The 17,995-nt window shown below is 57.5% G+C and overlaps 1 protein-coding gene and 1 pseudogene across 5 annotated transcripts; both read left to right on the forward strand.

The window, feature by feature from the left end:
* Positions 1–433: 433 nt before the first annotated feature.
* On the forward strand, positions 434–16,007 carry SRC (SRC proto-oncogene, non-receptor tyrosine kinase). Of its 5 annotated transcripts, none has more exons than XM_090151954.1 (14): positions 434–532; positions 7,902–7,967; positions 9,143–9,392; positions 9,563–9,662; positions 10,010–10,027; positions 12,095–12,193; positions 12,648–12,751; positions 13,766–13,915; positions 14,306–14,461; positions 14,570–14,749; positions 14,822–14,898; positions 15,019–15,172; positions 15,291–15,422; positions 15,505–16,007. In XM_090151954.1, exons 3-14 carry the CDS (start codon positions 9,152–9,154, stop codon positions 15,711–15,713), a joined length of 1,620 nt encoding a protein of 539 aa, XP_090008080.1. In that variant the 5' UTR covers positions 434–532; positions 7,902–7,967; positions 9,143–9,151; the 3' UTR covers positions 15,714–16,007. The 5 variants fall into 5 exon arrangements, with proteins under 5 accessions (XP_090008080.1, XP_090008079.1, XP_090008084.1 ...); XM_090151953.1 differs by lacking the exon at positions 434–532 and adding an exon at positions 814–3,417; XM_090151956.1 differs by lacking the exon at positions 434–532 and adding an exon at positions 3,424–3,647.
* LOC116227686 (uncharacterized) lies at positions 3,654–6,389 on the forward strand (annotated as a pseudogene).
* Positions 16,008–17,995: the final 1,988 nt, after the last annotated feature.

The following is a 17,995-nucleotide window of genomic DNA, read 5'->3' on the forward strand; positions in this document are numbered from 1 at the left end:
GCCCCGCCGCGACCGGGCGGCTCCGTGACGGGGTGCGTCGGCAGAGCCGCGGGCAGGGGCGGTTCCGGTCGCGTTCCGCACCCCGCGAAGCCCGGCAGCCCGGAGCCTTCTTCCTTAAAAAAAAAAAAAAAAAGAAAAGAAAAAGAGGGGAGGGGCTCGGCTTTTTTTTTTTTTTTTTTTTTTTTCTTTTCCTATAAGCCGTTTCCGGTTTACTGCTGCCATATTCCTATTTTTTTTCTCCCTGTGGGTTGTCCCCCCCCTTACACACGCACACACACACACACACACCCCGGAGAAGGGGTGAGCGGGGGCGGGGGAGCGGCGCGCCGGATCCGCGGTGCTGCGCGATGCTGCCGGCGGCGCAGCCCTGAGCGCCCGGCACGGCCCGGCCCGCGGCTGCGGGCACCCAGCGCGGCGGCGGCGGCGGCGGCTGCGGGGGGCGGCGGCCGCGCCCCCGGCGCGGAGACAAAGCCGCTGCCGAGCCCTGGAGGGGAGCGGCGGGGTCCGGCCCCGCGGTGCGCACACGCGGGAGGTGAGCGGGGACCGCGCGGAGTCCGGCTGCGGGGAGATTCCCGCCGTTCGGTGGAGGATGCCCGGCTGGCGGCGGGGCGGCTCCGGGGATGCCCGCAGTAGCCGGGCGGCGATGCCGGCGGAACGGCTCCGGGCTCTGCGGGGCGGCTGTGGGTCCGGCGGAGGGTGCGCGGGGTCCCGGTGTCGGCTATGGGGCTGCCGGGGGGGCGGAGGGGGGAGCTGCGGGGTCCGGCCCCGCCTGCCCGCACTCCCCTTTGTTGTGATCGGGGGCTGCGGGGGACCCCCGGGAGCGCGGGGCGGGGAGAGCCGGGCTGTATGTAGGCCAGGGCATGAAATATTCATCGCCCCCCTGCTTTGATGTCTCCTGCTCCGTTTCCCTCTCGATGTTCGCTCGTCAGTGATTCGGGGCTCGTGGCCGCGCTCGGCCGGGCTTTTACTGTGCTCTCGCCTGGAGAGGCTGCAGAGCCCCGCGCTGTCGGGGAAGGGCCGTACCCGGCCGGGAGGCTCCCCCGGAGCAGCCTGGCTGCTGTGCGTGTCCCCGCCGCGAGGAAGCACCGCGGGATTTGTCTGAGCCAACCCGGGCCTCGGTGGACTTTCCTCCCCGGACCATGACCCCGTGCAGTGTGCTCCGGCTCAGCCCCACGGCAGCTGTGGTTTCCTCCTGACTGTCCTTTCTTTCTGCTGCCCGGGAGGTCTGAGGGTATGGGAAGCAGCTCCCGTGGGTGATGTTTCCCCACTCAGTGGTGTTCAGAGCCCATAGGGAGCCTGGGTGCTGAGAATGGGACAGCACCGATCCAACAGCGTGAGATGCAAATGGAGCTGTGGGAATGTGGCAACAAAAGACTCAGTTTGGTATTTTTCCTCCTTCTGTGCTGGTGCTCACCCCTGTCCCCAGGGGATGTGATGGGGATGCTGGTGACCTCATGCTTGGGAGCAGTGCGATGCTGTTGTTCCCCTGCACTCTTGTGCAGGCTGCTCCCCTGCTGCTGCTGCTTGTTTGTGTCACTTCGTGCTGGCTCAATGGTTGGCCCATGGACAAACCTCTGCTGCTCGGTGTCTGTGATGAGGCTCCCTGGGGAGCAGTGTGCCACTGTGAGCCAGGCTGTGCTCCCACTGCACCTCTGCTTAGCAGACTGTGGGCTGTGCCCATTCCCAGGCTTTGTCCCAGGGCTGGATCTTGTCTGAGCATCTCATGCTCAGGAGTGTCCCCAAAATGCAGCCCTGTGATTTTGGAGCTGGGGTTGCTTGTGGGCTGGCACAGCAAAAGGAAGTGTGATGCTCGCTGTTTAGACTGTCAGTGGCCTTGCAGTGTTGCCTGTGTGATGGAGATGCCTTAACAATACCTCTGCTTTTGAATGACATTGTCCTGGAGTGACAGAAAAGCACCCAGTTGGGTCTGTCCCAGCACAGCAAGTGAAGGGGCTGTGATTTGCAGTGTCTGATGTGCGAAGGCTTGCTGCATGCACAGGGAGCAAACTGTTGGCACAGAGGAGACATGGGCTCCAGGCTTGGCTCAGAATGACATGTTTTAATGACCAGCGAGCACGTGCCATGTCTGGATGGAGAAGGGGTTGCAATAAGCCCTGGGCTGGAGCACACAGCCCACGTGCCTCAGGGGAAGCACAGCCACACATCGCTCCTGCCCTGCGCTGCTCCAGGCGTGGCAGGGGAAGCACCAAGGGCTATCTGCAGCACTATTGCTTCCTGTGCCGTCCATTCTGCAGCACGGTTTCTAACTTGGCCCTTTATCTCTGAGAACCATTTCCCAGCTGACCTCACTTCCTCAGAGCTTCTCAGCTTAGAGCCCTCTCAGAAGCGCGGCCGTGGGGCGAGCAGTGTGGGTCAGCTCCCTCGAGTGTGATGCTGTGTGATAGTCTGCTCTGTAGCCCGCTTGGCAGGGAGAAAAAGGATCTGGTCGGTGTGGTCTGTGTGCTCTGTGCACCCCTGCTCTGGTGCCATGACCTTGGTGTGAGGGAAGTGGCACTGCTTTGCACATGCCTTTGCACATGCACAGGCTGAAAAGAAAGCCTTGAAACAGATTTCATGTGGTTTGAACGTGGGCCAGGAACCGGGACCTGTAAATCTGCGTCTTGCTCTGACTTCCCTCCAGGCTATAGATCTCTTCACTGCCCTCCTGGGCGCAGAGCTGGGAATGCTTGGGATGTGCTGGTGGACGCGGGGGGCAAAGCAGTGCTGGAGATGTGGAGGGGACAAAAGCAGTGGTGGGGATACAGGAAGGAGAAGCCCTGGGAAAAGGGGGGTCTGGTTGGTGGCTTTGCTTTAGACCTTACAGAGGGCTGCCCCCAGCCCCAGACTGGCTGTGCTGTGCAGAGGTGTGGTGGAGGAGCTGGAACATCCACTGTGTAACATGAGGGGTCCTGTCCCAATGTCTGGCTGCGTAGGTGAAGGGTTTGGAAAGGAAAATGGGGAACTGCAGCACCTGGAGATAACACAGTCTCACCCTTCCGCCTTTCCCCATTCCAAAGCCCCATGTCATTGGGCACAGCAGGCTCACAGCACTGGGCTGTGCCTACTGCCACATGCCATCCCTGCACACGGGGTCCCTGCTCCCACACTGTGCCCGGTCCTGGCAGTTTCCCAGTTTCCCAGTTCTAAATGGAACCATGGTGCTGCAGCACCTCATGGGTCTGGATGTTCCCAGGGCGGAACCGTGTGCTGGAGAACTTCTGCAATACGGAAAAAAAGAACAGTGGCAGCAGCTTTTGGAGTCCCTCCCTGCTCAGCTGAGCCCTTTCCTTCCCCTGGCAGCAGTCGCTGAGAGATAAGGGAGCTCTGCAGCCCTGGGGAGCGGCACTGCCACCCCCCATGTGGTGTGAGGTCGTGTCCTCATGGGAGGGGATGCTGAGCCGGTGTCTGTGGGATGGGGTGAGTGCAGGCTGTGCTGTGCTGTGCTGGGGGGTGGATGGGATGAGGATGGCCGGAATCCCACTGGTGCTGGTGATGATCAGCACACGGGACAGGGCGGGGAGCTGCATTGGAAGCTCCCAGGGTGGACAGGCTCAGAGCACTGGAAGTGGGTGTGGGGCCATCGCTGAGAGCTGGAGGAACTGTGTGTACCTGCAGCTCGTCCCGTGTCAGTGACTCCTATTATCCAGGTGGGTTCTGGGCACCTGAGTGAGCAGTACAGGGTTGGGATGTGTGCAGAGCCTGGTTCTCACCTCCAGGAGCGGCGGGGCTGAAAGCCACCAGCTCAGCGTTTTCCTTTGTTTTGCATCTGCTGGGGCTGTTTGTAGCAAGCAGTGTGCGCTGCACCTCGGCCGGCTCCAAGCATCCTGCACAGCCTGCTTCTGTCAGGGCGCAGCCGGGGCACCCAGCACAGCCGTATGGGCACGGGAACACGGAGGGGCTCTGTGTGATCTCCCCCTCCAGACCCCTCCTTTCGCTGAGCTGAGCTTCTGCCGTATCCTGAGCTTTGTTTTGGTGACAAATCGCGCTGAAGAAGCCGTGGACCGGCTGAGCACAGAGCTGTGCCCGCGGGCCCCCATCCAGCGGTGGGGCAGGGAGGGAGCCGATTCCTGGCCCCGCTCTGAACACAGCTGTTGCAGCTCCGGGTGTGTGTCCGAGGGCTCTGAGCAGCAGGGATCCTGCGGGGCCCTTTGGGGGTCTGTGCCCCGGGGCTGCAGCTGGGGAAGCCGGGCAGCTCCGGCCGGACTGGCTGGGCTGGTTCTGAGTGGGGAAATGTTTCAGCAGTGACGCCAGCATGGCCGGGGTGACTGCGACTTGCTCATATCTGGAGCTTTTCTGTCTGCCACGTGTTCCTCATCCTTTCCTGCCGCTGCCCATGGAGCTGCTATCCTTGCTCTGGGCTGTGAAATCGCTGCGAGTGGCACATGGGTGGGTGGCACCACTTGGGTTGCATCCATTGCTCGTGTCAGCCCTTTGCTGCCAGCCCGGAGGGGCTGGGCACTGTGACCATCCCCTGCAGTGCCCCGGGCAGATCTCTCCGTGCAGAAAGCAGAAGCGAGCTCTGTTTTCTGCAGCTGTCCTGGGAGTGGGAGAGTTTGCTGCAGGAATGGGGAACTGAAGTGCACAGCTTTGTGCTCCTCTTCTGAGGCCACTCAGAACATGAGAATTAGCAGGGAGCCCACAGGTGGTCACTGTGTCCTGGGGTGGTATTGAGGTGTCTTTTGGGGAGCAGGAGGCTGCGTTGCCCTGTGGTTAGGTGTGGTGCTGGCCCCGCTCCACATCAGTGCTTCCTGGCACGGGGCAGCGGGCAGCATTCCCTGTTTGCCTCTCCTGGGCTGGGCAGGAGGAGGGCTGTGCCCTCATCACCTGTCTGGGAGAGGCACGCTCCGGGTTAATGCACACCAAGGGCTTTGTGTTTGTTTGGGTAGTGCTGATTGGGACTGGGCTGGCAATCCATGTGTGCAAACAGCAAACTCAGGATGGGTTTGCAGGACCCGTGTGTTTGTTCCACGTGCAGTTGGAGGAGCAGCGGTTTAGGTGCCCTGGAAGTGGTTCAGTGGTTCTGCATTTCTTGACCAGATGAACATCAATAATCTGTGTCTGTGCTGCTCAGGGTTTGTTTTGTTCTTTCCAGCTCCTGTTTCGACACGTCTTTTTGAAGGCGTTCTGCATTGCTACCAAATGTGACTCCCCTGTGCTCGGGGGGATGAATTTGGATGGTTCATTTAATTATCCTTTGCCTTTTCGTGACCCACCAGCCTCTGCCAGGTTGGGCTATGAGGCTTTAATTAAGATGTCTTTAAATGTAACAGGAGTTGACGGAGTGGGATGGGAGCGGCCGCGCATTGCTTCTGCTGGGAGCACACAGCTGCACTGTGCCTTCGCCATGGCCCTGCATGGATTTGTCCTGGGGGGGGATGAGAGATTGGCAGGGATGTGCTGCTTCAGGTGCCTTTGGGATGCCAGGGGCAGCTGCTCCCCTGCTTTATGAGTTGGTGATGAAGTGTGGTTTGGTGCTGCTGCGGTGCCCTTCAAGGTGCTCCTGTTGCAGGATCCATTCTGGCAGCCCCAAAATGAGCAAAAATCTCAGCAGCATCCCTAGCACCACCTGTCCATGTAGGGGCACACAGTGATGTGCAGAGCAGGGCTGTGCCATGCCAAGCCCTGCTGGCAGCCGCCATCACCCCATGCTGCTGCATGACCCTCACATGTGCTCTGTGCCTCACACCAGCCCATCCCCACTCCTATCCCTAGGGATGCCTGCTGTGCACAAGGGCTTGGGGCTGCATTCCTACGCTGTTCTGCTGTCCTGGTTCTGTGGGCTAAGCTCTGTGCTGCACCATGGCTTTGTCTGCCCGCCGCACTTCCCGCTCCATTTGTCAGTCTGGCAGCAGACAGGTGCAGTCATTCATCGTGCTGTGCTGTGTGAGCTGATGGAGCATGGGGGGAAACCTGGGGCTGTGCCGGTCCCTCGTCCCACTCCTTATATCCAAAAGGATGCTCTCAGTTTTCTATGCAGCAAACCAGGCTGGGGTTAACGCATGGCTCTTCCAGGCAGGGCTGGCAGAGGTCTCCCTGCAGCACGGCTGCAGGGAAGGGATGAAACACAGAGTTGAGGGGGGATTTAAACCTGGTGGTGAGGCACTGCATGGTGTCCCCGTACCAATCCTCCTGCCGACTGCAGTGTCCTGGAGCACCGTCCCATCCTGCCTGCTCGGTGCCCACCCCCGGCAGCCCAAGGACATGGCATGTCGGCATATATAACCCCCCCCCAAGGCTCACTGTCTGGCTGGGCCCCAGCATGTCGCAGATTCTCCCAAGGTCTCTGCTTCTGCCGCACAGAAGGCAGCAAATATGGAATTTCTGTGTTTCGTCTGCTCCCAATCAGTGTCTTTTGTTGGTGTCTTTGAGAGGGGAAAAAAAAAACAAAAGAAATAAGATAAGCTCATGCCTTCATGCCTTTCCCCCCCTCCCTCCCCATATTGCCAGCCCTGCTGTCGGCGTGGCTCTTACAACTCCCATTGTATCCTTGAGCCGCCCGGCGCAGCACACAGCCTGTCTGCAGGAGACGGATGACCCTGAGCAGCCGCTTCCCCTGGTGCTGCTTTCCCACAGCATCCCTGCAAGGTAGGGCACAGGTGCCATCTCTTCCCACCTGCCGCCTTGCTGGCTGTAATTCTGGGGGGTGGGCAGAAACCCTGGGGCCATTGGTGCTGATGAGCAGCGCTCCCACCCTGATCCGCAGCCGTGATGTGATGGGAGCTGAGCTGTGCAGCTGAGTGTGCCTCGGTTTTAATTGCTTTGGGAACAGGGAGGGCCGGGTGCCCTCTGGCTGGGGTTCTTCTGCCTGCTATGCCCTGGGCAGGGATGTGCAGCTTGGTGTTTGCAGGGAGGGAATAGGGGACCAGGCTGAGCTTGTGTGCAAAGCTCAGTACTGAGTGTCCCCTTGGGGACGGAGCGCTTTGACCCCCCCAGGGATGCTCCCATAGGGCCACTGTGAGAATGCCAGGGACGTAGGGACCACGTGCAGCCGCGTTGCAGCTGTATTTGTGTGTGCTGCAGCCCAGGGTTGGGTCTGCAGCTTCCCCCACCTTCCCTCCCGCTGTGCAATTATTGCCGGCGAATATTAGGCAAGTACAAATTACAAACCATTCAAGTCGTAAAGAGCTGTCAATCAGCCACTGCTTGTTATCAAATGCACTAAAAATAGCCACCAAACTTATTGGCGGGGGGGCAAAGGGGGGAAGGGAAGGATGTCAAAACAGACCCGTGGCATGGCACGTCCTCGGCACAGTGCCCAGCCGGAGGTGCTGGACGTGTGCTGCAGCCCCTGTGGCTCTGTGCTGCACTGTGTGCCCCATGCAGCCCACTGGGGATGGAGGGAGCCTGGAGCATCGCTGCATGAGGATCCTCGGGTCGGGGCTGGAGCAGCACGAAGTGCACCAGGATGTTGTGTGTGTGTGCTTTATGCCATGGCACATCAGTGCTCTTGGAGATGGAGAGGGCGACTCACAGCCCCGGTGACAAAGTCCCCGTGTTCCTGCAGCCATCTGACGTGGAGCAGTGGGGCTGGAAACACCCTATGGAACATCTAGAAGAGCTGTTTCGCTTCTCCACCATTGGGAAAGAATTGAAAACCCCACAGGACGTTGGGGTGCCCCAGCAGCAATGTGTCATCCCCCCCTCCCAGCACTGCGCACTGCCCAGGGCTGCCCCCCGCCGGCCCCTCACCCTGCGCCGGGTGGGAGTGATGAAGTGGAGCAGAGAATTGTCCCCTTCACACATGAGAGATCAGAGCCATCGGCCGCCAACCCCACACTGTGGGATTGCTGGGTGGGCAAACAGGAGGAGGAGGAGGAGGAGGGTGGGCACAGCAGCCCGCAGCGGGTGAGGGCAGTGGGGAAAGAAGCACTGACACCCATCTGTCTGTCTGTGTGCTGCAGGAGCTGAGCTGACTCTGCTGGTGGCCTCACACACCACCGTGGCCAGGCGGTAGCTGGGACGTGCAGGTAAGGAATGGGGGGGGGGAAGACCCCTCCTGCTGGTGTTGGGTGAGCAAGATATGCAAACAGTGGGTATCAGCTGTGCTGTGTGTGAGCTGAGTGTGCAGCTCCAAGCACGCCCATGGCACACTGCACACATAATAACACTGCACACAAATCCTGTCGCTGCTGGCCACGGCTGTTTTTGCAGTTTTGTTGTTTTGATGTGCTCTGGGCTGGAGTTGGGAGGGTGCTGCTGGGTGCACCTCAGGGCTGCAGCTCAGCCCCCACTGCCCGCCCTGGTGCTCACTGCTTGGGGAAGTGCCATGCTGGGGGAAGCTGCTTGTTGCTCACAGCCGCGTGGGCTGTCACGAGCCCCTGGCCACATCCCTGTGGCCCCAGCAGCACTGCGGGTGCCGAACCCTGCAGAGGTGAGCAGGGGGTGAGGAGATGGGGGTGGCTCATGTTACAGGAGGGGGCTTTCCTTCTTCACAAGAACCTGCTTTCCCTGCTGTTCTCCTGCCTCCACTCCTGCTTGCCTGGATTTTCTTACTAGAGAGATTCTCCACCTCCCTTCTCCATCCTGCCATGTGTGATCTAGCCTAAATATTCCCTTCCGTAGCTTCAGGACGCTGCTGTGTATCCAGCCTTCTTTGGAGACTGCGAATAATTCCCTTCCTTCATTTATATCATTACCTTGGAGGTATTTATAGACCGTGATCTTGAGTGGAAGGGAAAGCAGGACTATATATAAAGCAGCGATCCCTTGGTCTTTAGCTGCTAACTGCCTTAAACTGCTCCCGATTGAAGCTTCTCCCGCTCGGTTTTTCCAAGGGTTTGCTTTGCTGTGAGCTTTGGGCTCCACTTGAGCATCCTCAGCATTTAAATGCAGCTGTGGGCTCTGTGAGTTTGGAGGAATCCCAGCTTGTGAATATTTGTCTGGGTCTTGCCTATGAGTGTTTGTCTGTGTCCCATCCGTGACCTGACAGAAACCCTTTTGTGCACAGAAGCATGGCCATACAGATGCTGTAGTGCTGACAGCGTGCAGGAAAGGCTTTGGGGCACCGGGAACAACGTGCCATGCGGTGGCTGTGTGTTGCAGCAGCTCTGCCATCCAGCTCTTCTTTTTGGGCTGGGCTATTATTATTATTATTATTATTATTATTAAACACCTTCTGCACACACATTTCTGTCTCTCCCAGCCCACCATCATGGGGAGCAGCAAGAGCAAACCCAAGGACCCCAGCCAGCGCCGGCGCAGCCTGGAGCCACCTGACAGCACCCACCACGGGGGGTTCCCAGCCTCGCAGACCCCCAACAAGACAGCAGCCCCCGACACGCACCGCACTCCCAGCCGCTCCTTCGGGACCGTGGCCACCGAGCCCAAACTCTTTGGGGGCTTCAACACTTCTGACACCGTCACGTCACCGCAGCGTGCTGGGGCGCTGGCTGGTCAGTGCGACATGGAGTGTCTGTGAGCTGTGGGGTGGGATTGGGTTCCAGCATCCTGTGGTGGTGATGGGTTCTCCTGCCACTGGGGGGCTTTGTCTGGGATCTGGAGGGCGGGCAGTGGGACGTGGGACACCCAGTGTGCAGCCTGCCCTGAGCGATCCGTGTTGCAGGCGGTGTCACCACCTTCGTGGCTCTCTATGACTACGAGTCCCGGACTGAAACAGACTTGTCCTTCAAGAAAGGAGAACGCCTGCAGATTGTCAACAACACGTGAGTGTCCCTGCAACCCTGCATCAGTTTCACCCCTTTTGGGAGCTCTGGGGATCCCTAAGCCAAGCCTTGCAGAGGGCCACCTCTCCCAGTGATATGTCCAAAGGCATCAGGCTGCACTGCTCCCCTGTTCTCCTTGCACCTGCCTCCAAGTCTTTCCTCATCCTGTGGCCAACTCAGGTCCCCCAGCCCAGGTCCCCTGTCCCCATCAGCACTCAGCTACTTCTCATTGGCCCGGATGCATCTCCTCTGCCTCAGGTGCTTCTCTCCATGCTGCCGCGGTGCCTCTGATCTCAGCTTCTGTCCTGACTGTGTTTTTTCTCTCTGCATGCCATGCTTTCATATAGGAGAAAAGTGGATGTCAGGTGTGTATTGCGGGTTATGATTACTGTTAATGACCTTCTTGGTAAAATCCTGCCTGCTGCCCACTCAGAGCTGCACCCCACCTGTCTGTTTTGCCCCTCTGCAGTCCTGGTTCATTTGGGTTTCTGCTCCTTCCTGGTCTCTTTTTGTTTTTCCATTTATTTTAGCTTTTTTTTTTTTATTTCCTCTTTTTTTTTTTTTTTTTTTTTTTTTAATGAGCCACTCTGGGGATTGGGATACTTCCATAGGGTCTGGTTCTTTGCTCTCCGTCCCACTCATAAGAGCACATCCATCTGTTGCCGGATGCACGGCGTGGGGCAGAGGCCGGGCTGGTGAGTGATGCAATGCTGGTATGCTCTGTCCAGATGCACAGCACGTGCCCAGCACAGCCCTGCAGCTCTGCAACAAGCAGAGAGGTGTGGGGCTGTCTACAGTAAGCACTGCTGCAGTGACCCAGCACTGTCCCAGCAATGCATTTTGGGTCCTTGTTGTCCTTGTTCCAACACTCACTGTTTGTTAATGGCTCCACTCCATGAAGTTTGGGATGTGCTGCTTGCAGGGCTTTGGCCATGCACAGAAAGCTTTCATGTGGGGTGTTTGGTGCATCCCAGCTGCTGTACCAGGCTGGGTGTGCAGCTCTCTGTTCTGCACACTGCCAGAGGCCAGCAGCGACCTTCCCCCTCCCTGATGGCCAAACACACCCACCCAGTGCAGGAAGGATCTCAGTACTGCTCCCAGCAGGAGCAAGTCCCTTCCCAGTCAGGCAGCAGGGATGTAACAGGGTATTCTGGGTAGAGTTGTGCAGGGAATTATTGAAATGCTTTGTTTTGATGCTGCTGATGATTTTTTCTCCTCCTGCTGCGACATTTTTGGAATAGTTTGTTTTGCTGAATTCCCAGATGACAGCCATTCAGCCCATGCTGGAACAGCGCCGCCAGTCAGGATTTGGCCATTTCCCAGCAGACATTCACTTTGGCCCCGTGGGAACAGAACCAAGGCAGCTCCTGCCCCTGTCCCGGGCACACAGTGAGGTGCTGGGCTGCAGCTCTGCTGCTCCATGCCTCCACAGCCCTCCGGTCCTTGCTGCACTGTTCTCACAGAGCTGCGGTTTCCCTGCAGCCCCGTCTTCCTGGCGGTCAGAATAAATGAAACGGCTGTCTTTGATGGCTGAGGACACGGCGGTGGTGGAGGAACCCCCTGCTGCCTGCCTGGAAGGGGAAGCTGCCTCCTGATGTCCATTCATTGTCCTTTCCTGCCCAGCAGCCTGTGGGATGTGATGGGGAGGACATGGAACGCAGCGGGCGAAGGCTCCTGCACCCTGCCAGCACCTGCAGCCACCTCTTGGCAGCACCAGAGCTTGGGGATAGCACTGGTATTCATCTGTGCCACAAAGGGGTTGAACCCACTGCACCGCAGCCAGGCTTTGCCCATAGGGCAGCTCTCATCCCCTCCCCGTGGCACCAGCACGGCTGCCCTGCGCCCGCTGGATCTGGTGTTCCACCCCTCTCTGACACTCGTTTATTTTCTCCCTTTTGTTGCTTTTCTGCAGCCTGTGTTTAACAAATTCTGCCTTCTTTTGTTTCTCCTGGCGCCTTTTTTAATCACTGCCATCATTCTGTTGCTTTTCTCCCATTTCCCCTCCCTTCCCCTTTGCCTGTTGCTTATCTGCTCGCTGGGATTTCCAATGCGTCTCAATCTCCAGCCAGACCCGGCTCAAATTCAGATGGCTCCAAAGGTATTTGCCTTGCTATCTCTCCAGCAAGGACACCCTCCTTTATGGGCAACCAGCACCATGGAGCTGCTGCTCATCCTGGGGAGCCCCTAAAGGATTTGGGGCCGATGGGGCTCACTGCTGCCCTCCTTGGGGTCTCTGTGGGGAGTGGGTCCTGCTGCAGGCTGGGTGTGGGTGCTGCTCACCGCTGTCCCCTCAGGCTGGGCTCTGCTGGCTCTTCCCCATCCCACATTTCCTCTGGGGATGCAGGGACAGTGCCCAGAGGTGGGACAGGGCCCGACCCGGGGCGCTGTGGGCTCTTTAGCTTCACACTGAGTGTGTTTTGGTTCTCTTGCAGGGAAGGTGACTGGTGGCTGGCTCATTCCCTCACTACAGGACAGACGGGCTACATCCCCAGTAACTATGTCGCGCCCTCAGACTCCATCCAGGCTGAAGAGTAATTGCCATTTTTAGACAGTTTTAAAACAAACAATGACAAAAGCATTCGCTGAGCACTTTTCCCTCTCTGCTGTCCCTCTCCTCACGTGCAAAACCTGAAGGACATCTTATTTTTTGCTTATTTTTTTTCATTTTGTTTTGTTTCTAAGCCCGTTAAGCATTTTTCTGCCTCTCCTCGAGGCACACGGAGCTCTGTGTGTTTGCACAGCACTTGGTTGCATGGCCTCACCTCCAGGCACAGGGAAACTGCAAACTCTGCATTTGCAGATTAGGACCCCGGTGACACAGAGTGACCATTGCATTTGGAAAGCAGAAGTCACACAGCTGCCCACAATGACCAAAGCACGGGGGCTGGGTGTCCTCGAGTCACCCATGTTTTGGGAGGCTTTTGGAGTGAGGGTGCTGAGCGGAGCTCTGCTCGGTGATTGTGAGCCTGCTGCTTGTTCCCACAGGTGGTACTTTGGGAAGATCACTCGTCGGGAGTCCGAGCGGCTGCTGCTCAACCCTGAAAACCCCCGGGGAACCTTCCTGGTCCGGGAGAGTGAGACGACGAAAGGTGACCCCCATATCCCCCTTTCTTTCTCTGCCAGAGCCACAGTGCTGGGAGCAGCCCTGCAGGGGTCCTCCAGCACTTGGTCACCGCGTGGTCCCAACCCCCCTGTCATAGGTGTACCAAAGGAGATGAGCCTCCTGCACTGCATTCACCTGCAGTTTCACTCGTATTCTGCTTTTATAGATGTCCCCTTCACACTCTGCTCTTGTCCCATTATCCAAGCTGGAGACAGAGGTGTCCCATGCATGACATCCTGGTTTTACCCACTAAGGTTTTCCCACTGATGTGCCCACATAACTCTGAAGTGTTGGGAACAACACCATGTCCTCTCCTGGGCTTTTTTGCATGTTATTTTTGTCCCTGGGCAAATGAGTTTTGTTTTTTCTTAGCCTCTCTGTAATGGCAAAATCTCAGTTGTGAAGAACTACGTGGAGGCAGTGATGGATTTTTACGCCCTTTCAAGTCTAATGACTCTTTCTCCCTGTTTTTTTCCTCCCAAATGTACAAGTTTGATCTCAAGAGCTTGGCTTTCTGAGGATGCTTTTTCTTACCTGGAAGCATGCTTTAGTCTGGCTCCAAATGCCCCTTTGGGAAAAATTCCTTGATATTTTTTTCTGTTTTGATGCTTTGAGCTTGGCACCATTTACTTTATTCCATTGGAAGCAGTTCATTCAGCAGCCTTCCCTCTTTCTGTTTGTGGCCCCAGACTTGTGCTATCACAGCTGTGTGGGCACAGCAGAGCCAGGCACTGGAATCGATGCACATAGCCTAGAGCATAGGATGTAGGAGCATATAACTGGGTCTGCAGCTCCCCATCCCTCCCTATATCCCTGCTTCAGCATCCCCCAGTTGCTGCCACTTTGCTCCCTGTGCCTTACAGTGCTGCTTGGCTGTGGCAGTAATTGTAAGTGATAGAGAAGAGGTGCTTTTTGGAGGTAAAACCAGCAGCCTGCTCCTGCTGCACCAACCCCTGTGGGGTCCCTGTGCAGTTCCCGAGCCACTCGGTTGTGCCCTCAGGTGCCTATTGCCTCTCCGTTTCCGACTTTGACAACGCCAAGGGGCTCAATGTGAAGCACTACAAGATCCGCAAGCTGGACAGCGGTGGCTTCTACATCACCTCACGCACACAGTTCGGCAGCCTGCAGCAGCTGGTGGCCTACTACTCCAGTGCGTATGGCCAGAGCCCCTGCCCACATCCCTTGGGGTCTGGGTGATGCCAGGGAAGGTTTGGGTTGGGTATTGGGAAGAGTTTGTTCATGGAAAGGTGGTAGTGGTGGAGACCTCATCTGTGGAGGTGTTTGAGTTACGTGGATGTGGAGCTGAGGGACGTGTCTTAGTGATGGGGTGGTGGGACTTGGTGATCTTGAAGGTCTTTTCCAACTTAGATGGTTTTATGAAGGGAATGCCAGTGGGGACACTGAAGCAGGTGGGCAGACCCTGGTGAAACACTGGGTTTGAGAAAGAGGAGAAGGGGTCTGAGTGTAGATGCTCAAGATGTTGCAAGGAAGACATCATCCAAATTCCAGAGTATCACTCGGGTTGTCCCTGCTGTGTTAGAACATGCTGATGGCTTGTGCCACCGCCTGACCAACGTCTGCCCCACATCCAAGCCCCAGACCCAAGGACTCGCCAAGGATGCATGGGAAATCCCCCGGGAGTCGCTGCGGCTGGAGGTGAAGCTGGGGCAGGGCTGCTTTGGAGAGGTCTGGATGGGTAAGGACAGCTCTGGCCCTGGTGCCACGGCCACATGTAGTCTTAGCATCTGCAGCAGTGGGGCAGCAAGTGAGAGACACAGCCCTGTAAACATGTCCTGTGCTGCAGGGACCTGGAATGGCACCACCAGAGTGGCCATAAAGACCCTGAAGCCCGGCACCATGTCCCCGGAGGCCTTCCTACAGGAAGCCCAGGTGATGAAGAAGCTCCGACACGAGAAGCTGGTTCAGCTGTATGCCGTGGTGTCAGAGGAGCCCATCTACATCGTCACTGAGTACATGAGCAAGGGTGAGCACAGGAGGGCTGCTGGGTGACCGGAGAAATGGCTCTGCCCGTTGGTGACCGTTGTCTTCCTCACAGGGAGCCTCCTGGACTTCCTGAAGGGAGAGATGGGCAAGTACCTGCGGCTGCCACAGCTCGTCGATATGGCTGCTCAGGTGGGTTCCTGTTTCCTTTTCCTCCCATTGGCTGGATCGGGTCTGGCTGTGGAGCCATCCCCACCATGGTGGGGGTCCTCCTGTCCCCTGCAAAGCCCGGTCCCCACACTCTGCCCACAGATTGCATCTGGCATGGCCTATGTGGAGAGAATGAACTACGTGCACCGAGACCTGCGGGCGGCCAACATCCTGGTGGGGGAGAACCTGGTGTGCAAGGTGGCTGACTTCGGGCTGGCACGCCTCATCGAGGACAACGAGTACACAGCACGGCAAGGTGTGAGCAGGGCCCGGGCAGTGGGACTAGGTGTTGGTGGCTCGGTGCCCCAGGCCCTGAGGTTGGGGGTCTGTGGGCTGCAGAGGGGAGCAGCCCCTCACTCTGCCTCCCCGTCCAGGTGCCAAGTTCCCCATCAAGTGGACGGCCCCCGAGGCGGCCCTGTATGGCCGGTTCACCATCAAGTCAGATGTCTGGTCCTTCGGCATCCTGCTGACTGAGCTGACCACCAAGGGCCGGGTGCCGTACCCAGGTGAGTGAGAGCTGGCAACAAGCCCACGCCCCACGGGCTGGGCACAGTGTGTGACCCGGCCCTGCTGCCCTTCTTTCCCTAGGGATGGTCAACAGGGAGGTGCTGGACCAGGTGGAGCGGGGCTACCGCATGCCCTGCCCGCCCGAGTGCCCCGAGTCACTGCACGACCTCATGTGCCAGTGCTGGCGGAAGGACCCTGAGGAACGGCCCACCTTTGAGTATTTGCAGGCCTTCCTGGAGGACTACTTCACCTCGACAGAGCCCCAGTACCAGCCCGGAGAGAACCTATAGACCTGGAGCTCCTCCTGGCACCAGAGGCCTCGCTGTGGGGCACAGAGGGCCGGCTCCATGCAGAGGGGCCACGTTTTGGGGAGCAGCCCCAGAGCAGGATGTGGCGGGTGCCGCATTGCTCATTAAAACTGCTGGGCCACACTTAACGAGGTGGCAAGAGGAGCCCTGGGCACTGCCACCAGTGGAGCTGGGGCTCAGGATGGCGAGTGGAGCAGCTGGATGGCTCCTGGCCACGGCTTTCAGGACCCTCTTCTCACAGTAGCCAGAGAAATTGGGGTATAGCCTCTCCCACCTCAGACACACTGCCCCACACCTCCTGCACCCCCTTTTTTAAATCAGCACAAATTTCTTCACCCATTCACCCACCCACTTCACTCCGAAGCTGTTTGCAGAGATGTTTGGTGATGGGGAAGGCACTGCTTTGGATTGGATGCAGCTGGAGTGCAGACCTTGGGATGCCTCATGGAGGCTGGCCATCTCCCTTCCTCTAGCACCCGCCCGTTCTTGGGCGCAGGGCTCAGTGTTTTGGGGAATTACTTGTCTTTCAGCACTGCTTTTGTCCACCAGTGTGTTTCTAGCCACCATCCCCCCTGCTTCTGCCATCCCCATATCAGGGAGCACGGAGCCACCGGGAGCCATTTGCAGGCTCAGCTGCTCCCTGCTTGCTGTCAGCACCGTGTGTTGGAGGTCAGAACGATCCATGAACAGCCCAGTGTCCACAACAGCACCCACTGAGCACCACCCTGTACATAGCCCTCCAGCACCTCCCACTACTTGACCCAGCTGCACGTGCTGTCATGTTCCTCTTGTGGTACCACCAACATCTGTCCTCGTCTGTCCCCAGCTGGAGCCCCTCATCACACAATCACTACCTGTGTCCTGGACCTCTTATCCATCACTCACACCTGGTGCCAAAAATGCCTCCAGAGCACCAAGCTGAGCTGCTGCTGCCTCCCAGTCTCTCCCCAGCATCTTATTTATTACCCGAGTTCTCAGTCGGTGGCTCCGTTTTAATGGTGAACTCAGTACGAAGGGGCTCTTAGCAGTATGGAGGGATCCCACCTTTGGCCTGGAGGACTGTTTCCATGGATTTCTGTGCTCACAATGGGACTCAGAGCCCTTCGTCCCCCAGCACATTTCCTGTGCCCACCTTGGTGCAGGGTCTGCTCACCCCAGCGGTCGCAGCTTTTTAACCCCCGCATCTCATGATGTTTGTGTGCCATCACTACACAGTGTGCACAGTGCCTGCAGCCCCAGGAGAAAGCTCTGAGAGCAGCACATGGGAATGGGCAGTAGCCAGATGTGAGCCAAGAGCTGGGGAGAGGGAAAAAAGGCAGACACACACACGGACACACAGCCTTTGGTTTCCCGTAGCATGGAGCAGGGCTGGGGGCTGCTAGCCCACCTGTGCTCCACAGAGCCCCCTTATGCCATCCCCTCCACTACCAGTCTGTTGCTGAAGCCAGTGAACAGCAGGGGGGTTACTTCCCCCCAGCCCCCCCAGTGATGTTCTTTGGCACAAAGCAGCCCTGTGTGAGACATTCTTTTCTGCTGGTACCATTTTTTAAAGCATTTTGTAACATCTCCCATCAACTATGCAGAGGACGTGTGGATCTGTTTTTCTCCCCAACCCACTCCCCCTCTGCCTCTTTCAGTGTCAAAGTAAGAAATATTTAGCTTTTTTTTTTTTTTTTTTTTTTTTTTTTTTTGTGATAATAATAAAACTTTGGAAAAACCTGACCATGTCCGGCGTGGTGGGGAGGGGCGGGAGGGAGTGCTTTGAAACTGATGATGTTGTTGTAAATACTTTGCAATTTGATAATTAAAGACAAACAGACCTCACCAAACAGATTGCTGTGGGTTGTGTATGGTGAAGGAGGACCTCTTGGCATCCCCAGAGGGCATGCAGTCCCACGTGGCTCTCAGGGTTGTCTTGGGGGGGGGGGGGGAGAGTCAGTAAGGGGTGTGAGGGGAACTATGGGGCATGCACAGCTTTGTCCAGTATCCACCTGCCCTGGGACACCCCTGTCTGTGCTGATTGCAGCCTCTTTCAGCTGTTGCTCAGTGAGCTGGCTGGGAGCAGGTTTGCTTCATTAGGGTAATTAGTGGATGCTGATTGGAATCCCTCAGTTGGTGATGAAGTAATTGATTTGTGGGAATAGGCCTTCAGAGAGTGTGGCTGTGGCTGAGCCTCAGTGACCCGTGGTGGTTCTGGTGCCCTGAGTGCTGCTCTGTCTCTGAGGGCTGGTGAGTCGATTTCATCATCTTAAGTGTTTAATGCT

Source organism: Phasianus colchicus, chromosome 17 (genome assembly GCF_987193195.1).
Source record: "Phasianus colchicus chromosome 17, bPhaCol1.hap1.1, whole genome shotgun sequence".
Classification (NCBI taxonomy): domain Eukaryota; kingdom Metazoa; phylum Chordata; class Aves; order Galliformes; family Phasianidae; genus Phasianus; species Phasianus colchicus.